The 20,981-nt window shown below is 35.0% G+C and overlaps 7 protein-coding genes across 7 annotated transcripts; 4 read left to right on the forward strand and 3 right to left on the reverse strand.

Moving 5' to 3' along the window:
- Window positions 1–1,354: 1,354 nt before the first annotated feature.
- PPL_03619 (WH2 domain-containing protein) lies at window positions 1,355–2,527 on the forward strand (the record flags this gene model as incomplete). The annotated part of the gene is made up of 4 exons (XM_020574546.1): window positions 1,355–1,514; window positions 1,594–1,953; window positions 2,026–2,187; window positions 2,259–2,527. The coding sequence occupies 4 exons, from the start codon at window positions 1,355–1,357 to the stop codon at window positions 2,525–2,527; spliced, it is 951 nt and encodes a 316-aa protein (XP_020435588.1).
- Window positions 2,528–2,882: 355 nt separating this feature from the next.
- PPL_03620 (dual specificity protein phosphatase family protein) lies at window positions 2,883–4,604 on the forward strand (the record flags this gene model as incomplete). The annotated part of the gene is made up of 1 exon (XM_020574547.1): window positions 2,883–4,604. The coding sequence occupies one exon, from the start codon at window positions 2,883–2,885 to the stop codon at window positions 4,602–4,604; it is 1,722 nt and encodes a 573-aa protein (XP_020435589.1).
- Window positions 4,605–4,834: 230 nt separating this feature from the next.
- Window positions 4,835–8,370, reverse strand: vti1A (v-SNARE family protein; the record flags this gene model as incomplete). The annotated part of the gene is made up of 9 exons (XM_020574548.1): window positions 4,835–4,993; window positions 5,086–5,259; window positions 5,352–5,528; window positions 5,625–5,683; window positions 5,784–5,886; window positions 5,925–5,972; window positions 6,510–6,606; window positions 7,021–8,032; window positions 8,361–8,370. The coding sequence occupies 9 exons, from the start codon at window positions 8,368–8,370 to the stop codon at window positions 4,835–4,837; spliced, it is 1,839 nt and encodes a 612-aa protein (XP_020435590.1).
- A 226-nt stretch (window positions 8,371–8,596) lies between these two features.
- nat10 (putative N-acetyltransferase) lies at window positions 8,597–13,697 on the forward strand (the record flags this gene model as incomplete). Its single annotated transcript, XM_020574549.1, has 6 exons — window positions 8,597–8,607; window positions 8,908–8,954; window positions 9,159–9,206; window positions 10,393–10,597; window positions 10,699–11,417; window positions 11,632–13,697. The coding sequence occupies 6 exons, from the start codon at window positions 8,597–8,599 to the stop codon at window positions 13,695–13,697; spliced, it is 3,096 nt and encodes a 1,031-aa protein (XP_020435591.1).
- Window positions 13,698–13,895: 198 nt separating this feature from the next.
- Window positions 13,896–16,782, forward strand: PPL_03623 (uncharacterized protein; the record flags this gene model as incomplete). Its single annotated transcript, XM_020574550.1, has 3 exons — window positions 13,896–14,215; window positions 14,292–14,815; window positions 15,191–16,782. The coding sequence occupies 3 exons, from the start codon at window positions 13,896–13,898 to the stop codon at window positions 16,780–16,782; spliced, it is 2,436 nt and encodes an 811-aa protein (XP_020435592.1).
- A 72-nt stretch (window positions 16,783–16,854) lies between these two features.
- Window positions 16,855–18,534, reverse strand: PPL_03624 (ankyrin repeat domain-containing protein; the record flags this gene model as incomplete). The annotated part of the gene is made up of 1 exon (XM_020574551.1): window positions 16,855–18,534. One exon carries the CDS (start codon window positions 18,532–18,534, stop codon window positions 16,855–16,857), a length of 1,680 nt encoding a protein of 559 aa, XP_020435593.1.
- Window positions 18,535–18,872: 338 nt separating this feature from the next.
- On the reverse strand, window positions 18,873–20,732 carry snfA (Snf1/AMPK family serine/threonine-protein kinase; the record flags this gene model as incomplete). The annotated part of the gene is made up of 5 exons (XM_020574552.1): window positions 18,873–19,058; window positions 19,144–19,712; window positions 19,802–20,028; window positions 20,105–20,468; window positions 20,537–20,732. 5 exons carry the CDS (start codon window positions 20,730–20,732, stop codon window positions 18,873–18,875), a joined length of 1,542 nt encoding a protein of 513 aa, XP_020435594.1.
- Between the last annotated feature and the right edge of the window lie 249 nt (window positions 20,733–20,981).

Consider the following 20,981-nt stretch of genomic DNA (forward strand, 5'->3'; position numbering starts at 1 on the left):
ACCAAGTTCTAAGAAATTAAAGAAAGTGCACTGTTTTTAACACGAAGAAGAAAATTATTGTACGAGTCTTAAATTTAAGACAAATCAAAAAAGAGATCTTGATTGTCTTTTTGAATTTTTAATTAATTGATTAATTAATTAAATTTCGATATTTTAGAGATATTTTAAAATACAATAGTTATAAATTTTGATCATTATTTGAAAAAACGATCATTCATTAAAAAAAAAAAAGAACAAATTATCTTTAAATATTTAATCTTATGCAATACAAACTATCATTTCATTCCTGAAATGTTCGATGAATATCTGAAGAAAAAAAACTAAGTGACAGATCGATCGATTAAAAAACAGTGAATTAAATTCAATAAAAAAATCTGGAATTTTAAAAACTCTCATTCTGTTTTGTGTTTGTTACGCCACCCCACCCAAAACTAGTTTCAGTGGGATGAGATCAACAGCAAAATAGTATTTTTTAAAAATCTAAAAAAAAATTTAAAATTTTTTATAATTGCAAAAAAAACAACTTCATATGATATGGGTCTCGTTTTGGTCAACAAAAAGTTAACAAAAAGGTTACACATTTAATATCTATTCTTGTTTTTTATTTTTCATTGTCTTTTTTTTATTTTGTATTTTTTAAATAATAATTTATTTTCAATCTAATAATATAATATTCAAACATATAAATATATATCGTATAAAATATATATAAAAATATTGTATTAAAACAAACAAACAAACAAACATCACACAACTAACTAATTAATTCATTAGAGTAGTATTTATTTAAGTGTATGTAACAACAATAACCATACCAATAACAAGTCAAACCAAACCAATAATAATGATAACAAAACAATAACAGTAACAGTAACAGTAACACCCACCTTCACCTTCAACAAAAGCAAATAATAAAAAAAAAAAAAAACAAACAAACCAAAAATAAAACAACAATTAACAGACAACAAACATCAAATAAAATAAATAAATTTTTTTTTAAAAAAAAAACAAACAGCAACAACAGAACTGAAAACGACACTGTTTTAAAATAAATATAATAATAATAATATCCCTAATTTGTATTTAGCTTAATAGTTAAATCATATGATAATCATATTAACAAATCAGTCAAACAAAAAACAACAACAACAATAATATTTGAATGAAATAATAGAATAGTGACTAACATTATTATCTAATCGATTATTGAATATTCAAATTTAGGCTTAAGAAAGCAAAAAAAAAAAAACATTGTAAACAACACAGGTAGTTAAAGACAAACTTTAGATATAAAAACCAACCAAAAATCGATTGTAAATCATCATCAACACATATAATATAATAAACAAAGAGAATGCCACCCCCTCCACCACCACCACCCAAAGCACCACCTCCCCCCGCTGCCGCCCCACCAAAGGCCACCGGTGAGAGAAATGCACTACTCAGCTCCATTCACAAAGGTGCTAAATTAAAAAAGACAGTTACCAACGATAGATCCGCTCCAGCCACCGTTGGTATGTAGAAAAATGATTGATTGATTGATTGATTGACAAACAAGATTATTAACACTTATTATTATTATCATCTATATAGCACCAAAACCAACACCAGGAGGTGGCGGTGGTCCAATGGGTATGCCAATGGGAGGCGGCGGTATGCCAAGACCAGGCGGTGCCAAGCCAGCAGGTGGAATGGGTATGGGTGCCCCAAGAAACGAAGATTCCGGATCTGCAGGTGGTCCACAACTCGGTGGATTGTTTGCCGGTGGAATGCCAAAGCTGAAACCAAGCGCATCCGGTGGAACCATGAAGAAACCACCTCCCATGATGTCACCGGTTGCCGCCGCACCACCACCCATGCACAGCGCTCCAGTCTCGAAACCACCAGCTTTCAAACCACCAACTTCACAACCACCACCACCAATGATGAAGCCAACTCCACCACCACCAATGAGTAAGTATTGAGATATATATCAATTGATTCATAGTGATTAAACTAACTAACTAATTTGTTTGTTGAACTCAGTGAAACAACCAGCACCACCACCTATGATGAAACCAACTCCACCACCACCAATGATGAAACCAACTCCACCACCACCAGCAGGAGGAAACAGATCGCCAGCTCCACCAGCTCCAGTATCAAGACCACCACCTCCACCAGTTAGAGCATCGATGAATGATGAAGGTAAGTTGTTCTATCTTTTTTTTTGTTCAAATTTTGAATAGTGTTCAAATTACTGATGTTTTACTATTTAGAATTAAGAAATGCATTGGCACAAGTTGCAGATTTAGAATCACAATTGGCAGAAGCCAATCAAAGAATTCAAACATTGGAACAACAATTGAGTTCTCAACCACCAGCCGGAAGAAAAGCAAAGGCTTTGTATGACTATATGACCAGCACAGAATTTGGTGATCTCACTTTCAAGGCTGGAGAAATGATTACCATCATCAATACCAATGGTGATTGGAGTGAGGGTTCAAAGACTGGTCAATTCCCAACCAATTATGTTCAATTCCTCTAAAATATAGCCTATAATACTCATAATAAAATAAAATAATAAATTATAATATAACAAAAAAAAAAAACAAAACAATATTTTAATTAATCAATTCAATTTCTGTCTATTATAAATACCCATCAAACAAAGATGGTGATGATCATTACTCAATTATCTTAAATTCAAATTTGATTTTTCAACCGTTAAATCAAAAATAAAGCGGGAAAATCAAATTCCAATAAATCTTTAATTATTATTTCTGATTTGTTTTGTTTTTTTTTATTATTAATCAATATATTTAATTAATATTCCTATCTTTATTTATTACCTTAGTTACTATTAGTCTGTTTATTTAGTAGATTATTGTAAAGTGTAAAAAATGGATAGATTCTTGGTTAAGAAATCAATCAATCCAGGTACAGAGCAACAAGCTCCCCAGCCAAAGCTCACCGACAACAATAATAACAGTGGTGTTAACAACAGTGGAGTTAAACCAATAACAACTATATCAACTAGTACTACCAATAAGGTTGAGAATGGAAAGGAAAATAAACCAACAACTTCAACAGATTTGAAAAAACCAATAAATGAAGAAAAAGAAAAAGAAAAAGAGATAGTTAAAGAAAAGTCTACTAGTAAACAATCAACTTCAGTAAAATCAGATAATGGTAGTAAGAAGAATAAATCAAAGAAGGAAGATAGTAGCAAGACAACAGACAAGAATGTCAAATCATCAACCACAGCCACTCCATCGAAACTATCCTCGAAAAAGGATGAAAAATCAGACGAAAAAAAACAAACGAAAAACTCAACAACAGTCGCGACCACAGCCACTTCAAAGAAGAGCGTCGATGAAGCTGAAAAACCAGAGGGTTTAAAACAAACGTGTGTTTCCAATTTCTTTAGACCGGTCGCAGCTGGCGATGCACCGGCTTGGAAATATCTCTTTGAGAAAGAGGCGGCGGAGCGTGCCGAACGCGAGAGACTCGAGAGAGAACAACGCGAGAAGGAAGAGGAGGAGGAAAGAATAAAGAAGGCCGAAGAGAAGAAAAAGAGAGCCGAACAGAAGAAACAGCGAGACAAAGAGAGACGCCAGAGAGAGGAGGAGGAATGGCAAGAATACAAAATGGCAATGGAGTCGAGAAACAAGGGTTTCGAAATCGTTCCACAACTCTACCTAGGATCGTTTGCCGCCGCCAAAAATCAAGAATGGCTCTCTGAGAACAATATCACTAGGATTGTAAATGTTACCACCGAGGTGAAGTGCTATTTCGCATCGAAAACCAGCACTGTAAACGATGGAAGTGATTTAGATAGTAATGGAGAGGAGGATGAAGAAGAAGAAAAAGAGGAAAAGGAAGCAGAAAAGGAATCAAAGGAAAAAGAAGAACCAGCTTTGAAAATAGAATATCTAAGAGTACCGATTGGCGATAGTTCGAAAGCACCGATCGAAGATTACTTTGACCGATCCATTCAGTTTATCGACGATGCAATCAAGTCTGGTGCCAGCGTGTTTGTTCATTGCCAACAGGGAAGAAGTAGATCGCCTTCGATTATCATGGTCTACCTGATGAAGATACTCGGTTGGACTCTCGAGAAATCTTGGATACACGTCTCCAAGTTGAATCCGAGAACGCTGACAGTCAACGATGGATTCCGAAAAAAGTTGATTCACTTTGAATTCTCATTGTTCAAAGTCAACTCTAACCTTGACTTTTTCCTCGACGACCACAAAGACGAGCCGGTGGCAAACGAACGTGCCTCTCGCTCAAAGAACAGAAACAACAACAATAGCAGTCTCAGAAGATTAAACAAACCAGTTGAGAATGACGATGATTGTGTTGCGGATGGCGACGATGACATTGAAGATGATGAAGACAATGGTGACCAAGACGATGATGACATTGACATTGAAATGGATGATGTTAAAACAACAACCAAAGATACAAATTCGTCAACAACATCATCAACATCAACAAATGTTAATAATAATACTGCTAAAGATGAAGAAGATGAAGAAAATGAATTAATTGGAAATCTCAATTTGGAAGAACTCAAAGTAGTGAAACGAAGAAGAGGAAATAGAGTAATCGAAGATTAGATTAGATTAGATTCTTAGATTAGATTAAGTTAGATTTAGATTTATCTCAATTTACCAATTAATTATTCTCATTGTTAAATAAAATTATTAAGGAAAAAGAGAGGGATAGTGATGTCCCTTTCCTCCTCATTTAAATATATTCCGAATAACAAGCTTTTTTGTAAAGATATTGTTGTTGTTGATTGATAAAAATAATTTTGGGGAGTTTCTCTTTTATACGGTTGAATCCTTTATTTAGTACGCAACCATTTCAAACAGATAATTAATACAATAATACCTAAAAGCAATATAATGATAAATGATAAAATAACTTTGTTGGTGGCAACTCTCCTTGCCATACTTCCGATAACTCTATTTGCAACACTGACATTCGCATCTGTTTCATCCAACTGTTGTTAATTAATAATAAATTTAATTTGTTTAGTATGATTATGATGAAAAAGTAAGTAAATCGAATAATGATAGTAATAATAATAATTACCTTTTTCTTCATTCCTCTAATTTGTTGACCTTGATGACCCAAATCAGTAAGGATAGCTTCACCAATAACCTCACTCTGTGCAGAGATTTGTGATGCTCTCATAAGTCTATCGGATGTTTGATTCACTGTTTCGTATCCTTGCAATAAATGTTGTCTTTGATTATCATATTGAGACTATAAAGTATGTATTCAAATCGAATTGAATCGAATCAGTAATTATTCTAATTGTTTATCGTGTGTAATGAAGATCTAAAACCACTACCTACCTGATAATCTTCTGGTGCAGATGAAAAACCATTGTCTCTGTTATAGTCATTGGAGGTTGTCGCTGCCTTGCTTACTTCTCTTCTGAATCGCTGAATGTCAGCTTGATATTGTTTAATCTTTTGTTGTAATCTAATTCTTTGTGGATGATTGGAAGCTACTCTCTCCATATCATTTATCTAAAATAAAATAAAACAAAACAGAAAAAAAAAAAGATATTAGTTTACAAAAATAAATATATGTCGTTTAGCATTTTAATAATAATAGATTCTTACATATGTTGATGCTTCTTCTATATCATGTTCAGCCTCTCTAACAGCTTCTTTCTTTCTCTCTGTTGTTTATTATTATTATTATTATTAGAAAATCATAATTATATTAATATAAATCGGATGTTGAAATGAGGAATTCCGAATGATATAAATGAATCATACCTCCATTAAAGTTTGGCAATTGTTTAATTCTTCTTGTGACAGTATTGCATGCTTGTTGATAGTTTTGTTCAATTCTTTCAAAAGCATCCATTTTTTGATCTATCTATATATATTATATTAACTACACAATAACTAACTAACTAACCAACTACCTAATCTAACTGCTATCTTTAATGCTAAATTACAACTCTATACAAAATAAATAAACTAAACTAAACTGATTAAAAATATATATCTTTCTTTAAAAATAAAAAGATAAATAAAATAGAATAAAATAAAATAAATAATAACAATAGATAAAAAAATAAAATGAAAAATAAACAAAGTTAATTTTTTTGTTTTTGCAATATTTTTTTTTATGAATTTTCTATTCACTTTTTTTTTTTTTTTTTCAATTTTTATATTATTATCCATTTTTCTTACTAATCCAAAAAGATTGAGTGTTAACACTTTTAAAAAACATAAACATTCGGACATAAAGAGAAAAGAGAGATTTGTATTGATTGATTGCAAAAAGTTAAAAAAGTGTAAAATTTCTTTCTTTTAAATTATTTAACAAAAAAAAAAATTGTTTAATTTTTTATTTTAATTTTAATTTTCTGTTGTGGAAACAGCTTTCTACTTATGTATATCTAAAACTTAAGGGAGGTTTCAAAAAGTTAAGGGGTGTTGTGGTTGTTGTGGTTGTTGATAATGATAGTATTGCTACTGTAGACATTCAATTGCAGTTTCAAAGATGATAAATGGTTTCACTGCGTTTCTGTTGTTACGACGAATCGCTGGATTCTCTGGGTTCAAGTAGATCGATGTGGTACCGTCTCTCCTTACTTGATTGGTTAGACCTCGCAGACACCATGTTAGCGGCGAGTCTGTGACGTACCGGATGGTGTAGTGACCGGAACTGAAGACCTGGAAGAAGAAAACACCGTTGATCGGTTTGAATTCCGAGACGATGTCGCCTGTGGGCAGCAACAGCTGAACGTTCTTCACTTTGGTGTTCTGTGTTTCCTCGCCGCCAGCAGTTTCGTTTCTCGTGAGAACCGTACCTTTGATTTGATACTCCGTTCTGATCAAACCACCGACGATCGGTTCTTTCAGCAGGTATTGATGTTCACCGATCTTGTTGAAAATGCCGAGTTCCGTGTCAAAGTAGAACGTGTTGTTTGCTATGAAATGCTTGTGGTTGGCGCCACCGTCTACAAACAGCCAGATGTAGTCTCTGGGACGGTGTACAAACAAACGGTATTCCTCAGACGGCAAGTCTTTGAATTGGAATTGACCGGTTGCATTGGTGAGTGTTGTCATCACTGGAATGAGGGAACTCTTTGTAGTGAATAGCGAAACTACCAAACCTTCGAATGGTTTATCTTTGTCCAACTCGAGAATTCCATCTCTCAAAGTATCGTTTACGATTTGACCGTAGATTGTGAATTTACCGGCGGGATCTACGTTGTTGCCACCATTTGATGAGTTTGTTGTTGGTGGATTTGTGGGTGGGAACGTTACGACGGGTGGTTTTGTTGTTGATGTACCTTCACAAGACAATGCCAACAACGAATAGTAGAGTGTTACCATATCGCATTTGGGTGGAACACAATTGTTCTTTACGTGAACTCTCATTTTGGCGACGCGAACATTCGGACGAAGAATCAAGTAGCCGTGGAAGCTGTTCTTGTCTACCTCCAACTTTATCGAACCCAGAGGTTTCGAATCCTTGGAACGTTCGGCATTTGGTCGTGTAATCGAAAGCAAATTGGAGTTCATTCCCTCCTCTGAGAGCAGTCCTTGGTCCACTGTTTTCCATGTTGCCAAATCCAGTGGCGTATTGTAGGCATCCCACGCTTTGATATCCAATTGGACGCTCGGATTGATTCCAAACAAAACAAACATGAAATCCTTCTCGGCCTTTTGCACAAACTCAAAGAGAATGGAGGATTCCGAGCAACTAGAGTGTTGTAGTGCTTTGATATTCTGGAGACCTGTCAAATTGAAGTACTTGTGATTGGACTGCTGGAATTTATGATAGGCCATCTCAACACCGACCAACATCGGTCTGAGATTCTCGTTCTCCACTGAAATTCTGACATCGCTGGAATCTTTGTGCCAATTCAGAATGTATTGATATTCGCCGTTGAAAGGTGTCACCGAGCGGAAATCAAGATATTCGACATCATCTGAACAATTGCACTTTATTTTTACAAATTCATCGTTTATCAGCGCGGTTGACTCGATGACCGATCCCAATGTTACTGTTATAAATATTAAATTGAAAAACAATAATAATAACAGTATTTTCATTTCTAATTTTATTCTCTCTCGCTATCTCTCTATATTTGATAATTTAGAAATATTTCCAACTTCCACTTGAAATTATCCAAAAAATAAATATCAATCACAGGTGAATAAATAAAAAAAATAGATAATAAATAAATAATATAAATAAAAAAAATAGAAATAGAAAAAAGAATATTATTATTTATTAAATAAAATAATTATAAAATTAAAATTCATATTTGTTTGATCATTAAATTCACAACAACATTTATTTTCATATGATTATGAAATGAATATGAATACTTTCACTCATTTTGTAATGAAAAGAAAATAGTGCACCAGCTATAGGATCAATCTATTGTTTTTTCATTTTAATTTTTTTAAAAATGATAATAGAATGTGTATGTTTGAAATAATGAAGAATAAATAATGTGTGCTATGAAGTGATGAAAAATTAAAACCCCAGTATACTCTCTCTATTTTGATGATTAAAAAATAACCACAATATTTCAGTATTGTTACTATTACTTTATTACTATATGACTATTGAGTAAATGTGGTTTGTAAAAAAAGAAAGTGGTATAAGTTGTCGGGTGATGTAGTTGTAATTATTTAATCAGATTAATAGAAAAAAAAAAAAAGCACAATGAATTTTCAACAAACAAAACCAATTTTTTTTTTGAAGTTAGATGGTTGTTCTCATTTTGATAATTTCCAAAGTGAAAAAAACAGACATCATCCCATAAAAAATTTAGGATATTCATTTTAATAAGGGTATTTCAAAAAAAATAAAAGGTATCGCATTTCTTGATAAGCATTCGTATATGCGAATCGCCTTTTACTATTCTAGCATCCGTGTTTATCAAGAACAAAAATGCTTTCATCATTTTTGTGAGGGTATTCGTACCCTTAAACCCCAAATTAAATTAAAGATAAAATTATAAAGTAGAGATTTTAAAGATTTTTGTTTGTTTATTGACTTTTTGTATTGGATATACTTGATTGTAAAGAAAGCAAATAAAACAATCTATTGATTAGATAAAATATTCTGTACAATTGTTTTCTATTTTAAGTCGCCTTAAACTCCTATGATTGTTATAGAATCATCGACTAGAGGTTCTATCGTTCTTATTATTGTAGTTAGTTATTGTAAATATACAGAACGATTGACGATGGATAGTTGATGTTGTCGGAACTGGCACTAATATTGTTCTCGATATAATACTTGTCATCTCATAAGGTAATATATGATGATAGTTGAGTTATAATCTATTAAAAACATCTTTATCCTCCTCAAGACTATGAGTTGACTATGCAATATATATTAGATGCTTATAACAAATCAGTTCTATAATCATCAGGTGAAATCTATCATATGAAGGGAATCTCGTCAATTCATAACTTTTGTAAATACACCATTGCTTCATTTATACTAAGTATAAAATCTTTTTCATAGCTTTGTAAGAGGTATAAAAAAGAGTTCAAAAAACAAATAAAATTGAATTTGATCGAAGTGTTGGTTCGACTTTTCATCATATGATTGTTAAATGGATATATCGGTTATGATAGTTGATTGTTCTACTTAGTAGAAAACAAAACAAATATAATACAGAATATAAATATAATAAGGATTTTTTAACTATTTTTTGAGGTATATCTAAGATACAGTACTATTATTTTTTTAATTTTTTTTTTTTATCTTTAATTTGGGGTTTCAGGGTACGAATACCCTCACAAAAATGATGAAAGCATTTTTGTTCTTGATAAACACGAATGCTAGAATAGTAAAAGGCGATTCGCATATACGAATGCTTATCAAGAAATGCGATACCTTTTATTTTTTTTTTGAATTACCCTTATTAAAATGAATATCCTAAATTTTTTATGGGATGATGTCTGTTATTTTGAAACTCTTTCAATGGCAGTGGATATATAGATTGACTTATACCTGATTGTAACTTTTTAAAAAAATTCACAATATATATAAATATCATTTAATATTAAATTTCTCATAACATTGGATAATAATAAAAATCAAACCAATAAGGGTGTTGAATAGATTGGTTTTGCATGTAAGTTATTGTTCAAATTATTCATTAATTTTTATGGTAAGAAAGTAAACTAAACAAACAAAAATAAATTGAAAATCAAATATAGACAACCTATTAATTTTGAATAAACAAAAATTAATAAAAAAAATAAAATTGAAAAAAACGAACGAAATTATAATTTTTTTAAAAAAAGAATTTATTTATTTTTATTTTTTATTGTTTATATCTATAATCATTTTTACAATCTGATTTGATATTTTATTCTATATATATATATATATTAGCAAAGATGGTAAAAAAGAAGATTGATAATAGAATTAGAACACTGATTGAAAATGCAGTGGCAACCAATCATAGATCTTTCTTTGTAGTTGTAGGTGACAATGGTAAAGATCAAGTACCAAATCTTCATTATATATTAAGTAAATCAGTAGTTAAAGCACGTCCATCTGTATTATGGTGTTATAAAAAAGAATTAAGTTTTTCAAAGTAAGTTACTAGTTGCTTTGAAGATTAGATACTTTTCAAAGTAAGTTGTTAAAGATTAGAAACTTTATACTAATAATATTCCCTTTATTGATCAATCACAGATATAAACAAAAGAAAATGAAAATGAAAGAAAGAATGAAAGCAAATGGTACATCTTCAACCAACTCTGAAGATCCATTCGATGTATTCATTTCGACTACCAACATTAGATATAGCTACTATTCAGAGACACACAAGATTCTGGGTAATACATTTGGAATGTTGGTTCTACAGGACTTTGAAGCGATCACTCCCAACTTGTTGGCTAGAACCATTGAGACTGTCGAGGGAGGTGGATTGGTAGTGTTACTTCTCAGAACAATGACATCGTTGAAACAACTCTACACAATGGCTATGGATGTTCACTCTCGTTTCCGTGAGGACGACGAGAAGAACAATGTTGTCAATCGTTTCAACGAGCGTTTCCTCTTGTCGCTCGCCAAGTGCAACCAATGTTTGGTGATGGACGACGAACTCAATATTCTGCCAATCTCGACGAGTTCGCGAACCATCGTGCCTGTCAGTGCACCCGAGACCAACGAGGAGAGTGAGTTGCGTGACTTTAAGCAGTCGGTGCGCGACACTGACGTCGCCGGCGAGTTGATCGAAGCGACACGTTCTCTCGACCAGGCACAAGCAGTCCTACAGTTTATCGATGCAATCTCTGAGAAAACTCTGAGATCTACTGTTACGCTGACAGCGGGTCGTGGTCGTGGAAAGTCTTGCTGCACTCGGACTGGCGATTGCCGGTGCCGTCGCATTTGGTTATTCCAACATTTTCGTGAGTTCTCCGGCACCGGAGAATCTTGTCACTCTCTTTGAATTTGTTTTCAAGGGATTCGATGCGCTTGGCTATCAGGAGCACGTCGACTACGAACTGGTAAAGTCGACCAACCCCGAGTTCCACGACGCCATCGTGCGTGTCAATGTGTTCCGTGCACATCGTCAAACTATTCAATACATCCAGCCATCCGACCACCAGAAACTCGGACAAGCCGAGCTCGTAGTCATTGACGAAGCCGCCGCTATTCCACTGCCCTATGTACGTTCGCTTCTCGGTCCATACCTTGTCTTCCTTTCCTCCACGATCAACGGTTACGAAGGAACCGGTCGTTCTCTCTCGCTCAAGTTGATCCGTCAACTTCGTGAACAATCGGGAACCAACGCAGTGAATAACACCGCCGTTTCAACCGGTCGTATTCTCCGTGAGATTCAACTGAACCAACCGATTCGTTATGCAGCGAACGACCCGATCGAATCGTGGTTGAACAACTTGTTGTGTTTGGACGCAACTGTCTCGCAATCGCAAAAAGTTGGATCCAAAGGTTGTCCACATCCCTCGAGTTGCCAGCTCTACTATGTCAACAGAGATACACTGTTCTCCTATCACAAAGCATCGGAGGCATTCCTCCAGCGTCTGGTTGCACTGTTCGTAGCCAGTCACTACAAGAATACACCGAACGACTTGTTGTTGATGGCCGATTCACCGGATCATCATTTGTTCATCCTGCTCGGCCCAATGGATCAGCAATCGGACGATGGACTACCAGAGATTCTCTGTGCCGTCCAAGTCAGTTTGGAGGGTGAGATTGCACGTGAAGCCATCATGAATAGCATCAAGAAGGGATACCAAGCAAGTGGCGACTTGATTCCATGGACTTTGACACAGCAATTCCAAGATGAAGATTTCCCAAGGCTGTCGGGTGCGCGTATCGTTCGTATCGCCACACATCCCGACTACCAAAAGATGGGATACGGTAGCAAAACACTTGAGCTTCTCACACAGTACTATCAAGGTGAGATTCCAACTGTCGATGCTGAAGATGATGGAGACGAAGATGAAGAAGATAGCAAGCCAACTGCAGATGAATCCTCTGGAAATTTACAGAGTGAAGTTATTAGACCAAAGAAGAATCTACCACCATTGTTGTACAAATTGACTGAACGTAAACCAGAGTTGCTTCATTATATGGGTGTTTCCTATGGAGTCACCAAGGCACTCTATCAATTCTGGTCACGTGCTAAATACTTGCCAGTCTACATCCGACTGACCACCAACGATATCACCGGTGAACACACATGCATTATGTTGCGTGAGTTGAAATCCGACCAATCGAATGTCTCGGCAAGTGACAACTGGCTGTTCTCTTTCTACCAAGATTTCCGTAAGAGATTTATCAATTTGCTTGGCTACGAGTTCCGTAGCTTCGAGTCGGCACTCGCCCTGCAAATCCTCCAGGACGTTCAGTCCCAAACTCAACCGACAACAGCCACCCTCACCAACAGTGAACTCGAGCTGAGCCTATCGTCCTACGATATCAAACGTTTGGAATCATTCGCCAATAACATTGTCGATTTCAATGTGATTATCGATATGCTTCCCACCATTGGAAAACTGTTGTTCCGTGGACAGATCAACGATGTTCGTAATAACATCTCGAACCTCCAGACAGCGGTGCTCCTCGCCATGTCGCTCCAACACAAGACCGTCGACCAGTTGGCACAGGAACTCGGACTCCAACTGAATCAAATCCACTCGCTTTTCGCTCAGACCATTCGTAAGGTTCACCAGACAATTCGCGACATCCGTGAGCGCGCCATCGAGGAGCGTCTGCCCAAGCCAAAGATCAAGTCGGTGCGTACCGGTCAGTTGTCGTCGTTCAAGGGTGACATTGATGCTGCCGACGACGGTGATATCTCAATGATTCCAATCGCCGAGAACTTGGATGACGAGCTCGAGAAGGGAGCAAAAGAGGTGAAAGCGAAACTCGCTGCCAAGGCACTGGAGGACGACAAGGATCTCGCCCAGTACTTGGTGCAAGGTGACGACGAAGAGTGGAACAAAGCATTGAAATCCGGAAAGATTCCCAACTCTGTTTCAATCAAATCACAAAAACGTAAACAAGACAGCGACGACGAAGCAGACGCCAAACCATCGAAAAAAGAGAAACCAACCAAAAATATTAAAAGACCAAATTTACCAACAACACAACAAAAAAAGAATTTTAACAACAAATCAAAATCACCATCAAAATCAACAATGACGAAATCAAAGAAATAAACTTATTTAATATATAAATATCATTAATTTTCGGTCGTTTTCGCAACATATTTTTTTATTTAAAACTTTTTTTTTTTTTTTTTCATATCCTTTATTTTGTCATTGTGAGTGTGATCATTCAATCAATCAGTCAATCGGATCAACCAATCAAATCTATAAGATTGTCATATATCAGATGATATAATTTTATAATCAATCATGTTCAATTTATTAAGATTTAAAAATGTTTTAGTAAATAATAGATTATGTATATATAGATCAGCATCATTTGCTTTAAATAGAAATATATCATTTAGTAATATTACACTTTCATCATCAGTATCTACACCATCACAATCATCATCATCACAATCATCTTCAACACAATCATCTCCAATTTCAAAGAATAAAAATGTACAACATCAATTTCAACAACAACTAATAACAACAACCATACAACCAAAAGAACCTGTATTCAAATTTGAAGAAATAGAAAGAACTCTTAGATCTGAAGCTAATATAAATGGTGTTCTTCATGTGTATGTTATAAAACAATCAATATTAAACATATATATACACAAAGTTTACTTATATTAATATAAATATTATTATTAGTTTACAAAAGATGTTTGATGATGATTTTTCATTTACAAGAGATTATATAACAGGCGTAATTACTTTACAGGATAACTTGATGAAAGACTTTAAATATTTCAAGGATATTAAAGTTATCAATATGTTCATTTCATATTATGTAAAGGTGAATCATATCAAAGGTTTAGAGTCATTGGTCAACTTTATCAATAAGCATTGGATTCACTACACTTTCGATACGTACAGGATGTTGATTGACTACTTTTTGCAAACGAAAAACGACTTTGTCACTGCCGAAAAAATGTTGAATTTGATGTTGAACGACAAGACCATCGACCGATCGATGTTAAATTCAACAACGGTCGATTTGTTCAAACAGCGAATATTGTTGCATCAAGACAGATTATCAGAGGCAGAGTCTATCTTCTTGGGAAACACCAGTAAGGACGTTAGATTTTTCCATACTTTTTTGGTGGAAGGCTATCTCAAGAAGCAGCGATACGACCACCTCTATATATTCTTCTCGACACACATCGCCACCCAACGTAATTACCTGACACATCCTCTGTTTGTTTCACTGTGTGACCAGTTGTACATCGACCATTCACAGACTTTTGCAATGATAATCGAACGTTGTAAGGATCTCAATCTGCTGACTCAGGAGATGATTGACTTTATGATAAAGATGCTACTGGAGAATCTCAATGTCATGGGTGCCAAGTTCCTCTATGAGTTACTCTTGCAACGACCTGAACAATCGTCGGTCAACATCTATATCAATTTCATTCGTTTCTATATCGCACAAGACAATTTGGACCAGGTTATCCTATGGGCAACCAACTTACTGCAATCCAAGAAACAGATCCCAAGTTTGCTGCTACAGGAGATTCTAACCATGTTTGAAAAACATCAATACACAGGCAAGGAGCTAACCGTTCAATTGATCAATGGTGTCGGTGGACGTCTCTCAACACTGGTCATCTACAACGATCTCATGGGCAATCAAGCATTCGTCCAATTGATTCTTAAAAGTCTGCAATCCATCGATAAGCGATCAGTTCTATACAATCGTGTAGTGATGTCCTACCTTTTGCTCGGTCTCTATTCACATGCAGCCACTTGGTACAGCAAGAGAATCGAATCTCGCATTGCACCCGATGGATTCCTTTACACTTTGTTTAGACAGTACCACTCGAAATACGACAGTCTAGTGCAGTACCGACAGCTACTCGATCAACATTTCATCAAGCTAAAGACCTGTTTCGATTTGGATTTCAGCGCAAAGGAGAGATTCCAAGAGGAAATGACATCGTTCAATCCGAGTGCCGATCTCATGCCGGTTGGAAGCGCAATGGGTCAAAACGAGCTGCTACTAAGAACCATCGAGAATCTGGTTGTCAATGAAATCGATGACAATACAATACTTGGCAAGCTAAAGTTGGAGGAAAAGACTGTGGAGGAAATGGTCAGCCAAGTTCGACACTACTTTGATTTGTTCAATGCTGCGCTCATCTCAACACATCACCCGAAAGCTCTTTTGATTCTCATGTTGATGATTCAGAGTAAATCGAATCAATCCTACTTGGAGCTCTACAAGATTGCACCGGCACCTCTCAGACAGATTCTCTTCCTGCCACAGGCATTCGAGTATGCCATAAAGAACGAACCAAACATGGTTCAATACATCCGTGATTACGTACATCCAACCATCTATTGTAATTCCAACATATTTGCCAATGCATTCTTGATCCGATTGCTCCGTGACAATGAAATGGAGATGGCACAGGAGATGATGTTGAACTTTATCAAGAGAAAGATGTTTTTGGTGATAGAATCTGTCGATACCATGGCAATCAAGTTGACCGATCATAAAATCATCAATCAACAACTCTCGTCTACTCTTATGATGATGTATCCTTCCAACCCAAATCTAGAATGCTACAACATCTATTGTAATATCGCTAGTGGCGATTACCAGAATGCCTACAAATGCTATTTGGATTCTACCAAGATACAACGAACCTACGCTTTCGGTATGGAACTCTTCCTGCTGATGAACAAACCCAGCTCCACTCTTGAGTCACTCGACAAGTTCCTCAATATCACCTCCAAGAAGGTATCGTTCTACTCACAGTATTTCCAGATGCTCATAGACCGAGGCCATTCAAAGTTGGTCAGAGAATACTGCCAGAGCAACGTGCCACTACTCAACATCCGATCACAACTCAACTATGAGTGCGTTTCAATTTTCTTTGACCTGGTGGATGTCGATCAAAAGGTTCAGCTATTCAAGACTCTTCCAAGTTTAGAGGAAAAGATCTACAAAGAGATTCAAGAGATCAACAAAACACGTAATGATCCATGGATAACAGAATACTTGGCCAAAAACAAACCATGGGAAAAGAGAAATACTCTACCACCACTTTCATCGGAGGAAATGAAATTTATAAGAGAAACCTATATGGACCCAAAGAAATTGGTAATCACAACAAGAGCTAATAGAGAAAAATAAACTGCTTTATTATTATTATAATTTACTTATTTATCCACTCAGCATGAATTCTGTACCAATTTCTTTCTTTATTTATATTGCTTTATTTGAATGCTTTTTCAAACAATTTATAACATATTTACATCTACTTTTCATTGCATTGGCTGTATATCCTTCAGTTCTGTTCTCCAATAGCCATTTAACAACATCAAGGTACCTCTTCTTTGATGCTGAATCAACTGCTCTCGTTGTACAACCCTCACTCCTATTAAAATGAAGGAATTTCACAACATCTAAGTGTCGATTGCTAGCTGCATTGTCAAGTGCATCAGTTGTACAACCTTCAGTTCTATTAAAATGAAGAAACTCGATGATTGATAAGTATCCTAAACCAGCTGCAGCATTCATGGTCTGTACAGAGCATCTTTCAGTTTTGTTCTCGTGCAACCATTTTAAAACATCCAATTGATTACTTCTGGCTGCAAGATCGAGCAATCCATGATTCCAATTTTCAGTTTTATTATTCTCGTGAATCCATTTTAGAAATACCAGATTACCATCTTTAACCAATTGTTTCATCGATTTCTCTGAAACACCTTTGGTTCGGCGTTCAAGAATAGGTTTGATAGAGTCTGGATCACCTTTCTTAATGTAGTAATCGATAATACTCTCTGAGTATCCTTCTGTCCTATTATCCAATAGAAATTCAACAACATCCATGTGACCATAGCTTACAGCATGATTTATGGCAACCTTTGTACATCCTTCAGTTCGATTTTCATGGAGGAATGTCACAACCTCAAGATTTCCATGCATGGCTGCAAGATCCAAGGTCTGAGTATTAAAAGACGGTATCTGATTGTAGTGTAACCATTTAATAACATCGATATTATTGGTGGTATCAGACTGCAAAATCCGATAATCAATACTTGCACCCTTTTCGTGGTATAACCAATCCATGATTTCCAGCTGACAATTATCGATTGCAGTGTCAAAAATATTACTTGGAATCATATCGTCACTACAGTTGTCATACAACCAAATCAATGCCTCCTTGCTTCCACCTAATACTGCAATATTAAATAGGTAACCTTCACAATCTTCAATTCCTTCTTTCTTTAGATAATCTAGAACTTCTATTTTGTTTTGTTGGACTGCTATCAAATACATTTGATTTCCTTCTCTATATCCAGGTCTGTTCAAAGCCAACCATTCGATTATCTCTACACTTCCACGGTGGGCTGCGCTATCGTAAACAACACTGGGTGTATTAGATTGTTGAGAGCCAAGCTCAGTGGAATCTGGTTTGATTTTACCAGAGAAATATTTCACCAACTCCAAGTTTCCAGATAAAGGTGACAAACTAAATGCTTCGTCATAGTCAATGGGATTGGAGTTACTGTATCTCTCAAAGTATTTGATAACTCCCATTTGATTGTTTTCAATGGCAACACGAACTATTTCTTTCGATACATAGGCAAGTGTATTGTATTTGTCAAAGAGGTGCTCTATGACGTCTAATCTCCCACTCTTTGAAGCACCAAAAACTGCAGCAGCAACATCCATTCGAAGTTCCTCACTTTGCAAGGATTTCAAATGACTATCTAAGCAATCGATATAACCAAACAATCCCATCAATCTTGAATTTGTTATAACTTGATTCCAAGTGTATCCATTCTCTGATTTCAATCTATTGATTGAAGGTATATTGTTAAAAATAATTTGTCCTAATACTTTATTATTTAATACTTTTAATAATATATCTTTATTCATTCTATCTAGATAATAAAAATGATAAATAAGTAAGACAAAAAAGAAAATAAAAAAAAAAAGTGAGATAAACCAATGTTTATAAGCTGATCAATCCATTCAGGTTAAAAATCTAGATTTAAATAAAAATTAAATAATTGTATAAATAATATTTATTTTTAACAACAATATCTTGATATTTGTGTTGTTTAAATTTTATACAATTTATTTGTTTCAATTATTATTATTATTTGTACAAAATAAAGTAAAGTAGATCTAATTTATTAATGATATTTAATAGAATAATACATGGTAGTCGATCGTTCGAAATGCTATAAATTTTTCTTCATCCTCTTCTTCTCTCAAAGATTAAGTTCTGTTAGCAGCTCTGAACAAATATCAAAGAATATAAAGATCTCTCCTTCTATCTTTTTGATATCCAATAGATAGCGGTTCTCTGTAACTCTAAACAACTGTAATACAATCTTTATAGGTCTATCATTCATTATTCTACATCTTAATTGATATGGTCCTGTTACTTTCCATTCCTAAACAATAATTAATAAATAGAGTTAATAAACACATTATATATATCATCTTTTCTTAAACTAAACTATAATTCGACAGACTTACAAAACCAACTATTTGTAATGATCTATAAACTTCTCTCATAATTTCTTGTGGTGGTAGTTGTGAGATTGCACCTAGATACCATTTTCTGAGTTGTTGTGATGTCGAGGATGGACTTCCACCATATTCCTGTGAGGATTGTGATGAGGAGAGTGATTGATAGATCGGTGTCGTTGCACCGGGTGTCAGCAGTGAAGATTGTGTTTTCGATTCGATGATGGAGTCGGCATATGGGTTCTTCTTTTGATCGATCAGCAGATGATACGCTACAATGTAATCGTTGACATCGCCTTCTTCCATCTTCTCGAGTTCCGCAACGATCTGCTCGCGTTTCGCACCGGTCGATTCATACTTTGCAACGAGTTCATCCAGTATCTCTGGATCCAGCTGGTGAGCGCTCCTCGAGAGGAAGATCTGCGGTGACGACAAATACGCCGGTAGATTCGTCTGAAACCAAGGGTGCTTTCGAATCTCACTAATCGAAATACGCTTAACAGGATCTACAATCAACATTTGCTTTATTAAATCTGCACAACTAGGTGAAATATAATCTGGAATAACGAATACACCATCTTTAGATAAATAAAAATATGTTAGTTGGTTAGTTTGCTATCAAAATCAGTAGTTTTAAACTACTGTTGTTTTGTTTTGATTTGTTTACCTCTAATCTTTTTAAATAAAGTAGGTATGTGATCATCGTCAAATGGTAACTTTGCACACAAGAAAGCATATAGAATAACACCACATGACCACACATCTACTTCCGGACCTGCATACAACTTTCCAGAGATTACCTCTGGTGCTGCGTAATTAGGTGATCCACAACTCGTCTTTAGGAAATCACCGTCTTGCATCATATTCGATAATCCAAAATCTGCAATCTTTATACTAAAAGTTGGTAAGATGTTTGTTAAGAATGAATTGAATGTTTAGTTTGTTTGTTTGTTTGTTTATTCCAACTTACCATTTATGAGTTGGATCTAATAATAGATTCTCTGGTTTCAGGTCACGATGTACCACCATGTGATGATGACAATACTCGATACCCGATATCATTTGTTGGAAGAGTCTGCGTGATTCGTCTTCCGGTAGTTTACCATTCTTCACGATGTAATCAAACAACTCGCCACCGGTAACGTATTCCATTACCATGAAGATATCGGTTGGTGTCTCTATGACCTCATACAACTTAATGATATGAGGGTGTCTAAACAACTTTAGATTCTGTATTTCTCTCCTGATCTTCTCGTCCATCCTCATAAACTTTATCTTATTTCTATTCAATATTTTCACTGCTACTTTTGCACCTGTCTTTATATGTTCAGCAACTGCATTCGATTCAATATTTGTTGGTTAGTTCCTATTACAATTACAATCCGATTGATATGTTAATTACCTTTAACTTTACCGAATGAACCTATACCAACAGTTTTATCTAATCTATAATTTCCAATTTGAAGTGGTGATTTCTCTATTCCTCCACTCATACCTAAAGATGATTTCATTGCTTGTTGTTGCTGTTGCTGCTGTTGTTGTGATGATGTTGTGGTTGGTTGATTACCAACAACACCAGTATATTTATTAACATTCATATTTGTATTTCTAAACTAAACTAAACTAAACTAAACTAAACTAAACTAAACTAAACTAAACTAAACTAAACTAAACTATATTATATTATTCAAATGTTGTTTTTGTTGCTAATAGTAAATATGAATAGATTAGGTTATCAAAAGATAGTTTAGTAGTAGTGCACTTGCGCTTGAATATATAAAGTAATGGAATGGAATGTCAAAAAAAGAATGAAATGAATGAAAAAACAACAAAAAATAAAAATTAAA

The sequence above is a fragment of the Heterostelium album genome (assembly GCF_000004825.1).
Source record: "Heterostelium album PN500 unplaced genomic scaffold PPL_contig6, whole genome shotgun sequence".
Classification (NCBI taxonomy): Eukaryota; Evosea; class Eumycetozoa; order Acytosteliales; family Acytosteliaceae; genus Heterostelium; species Heterostelium album.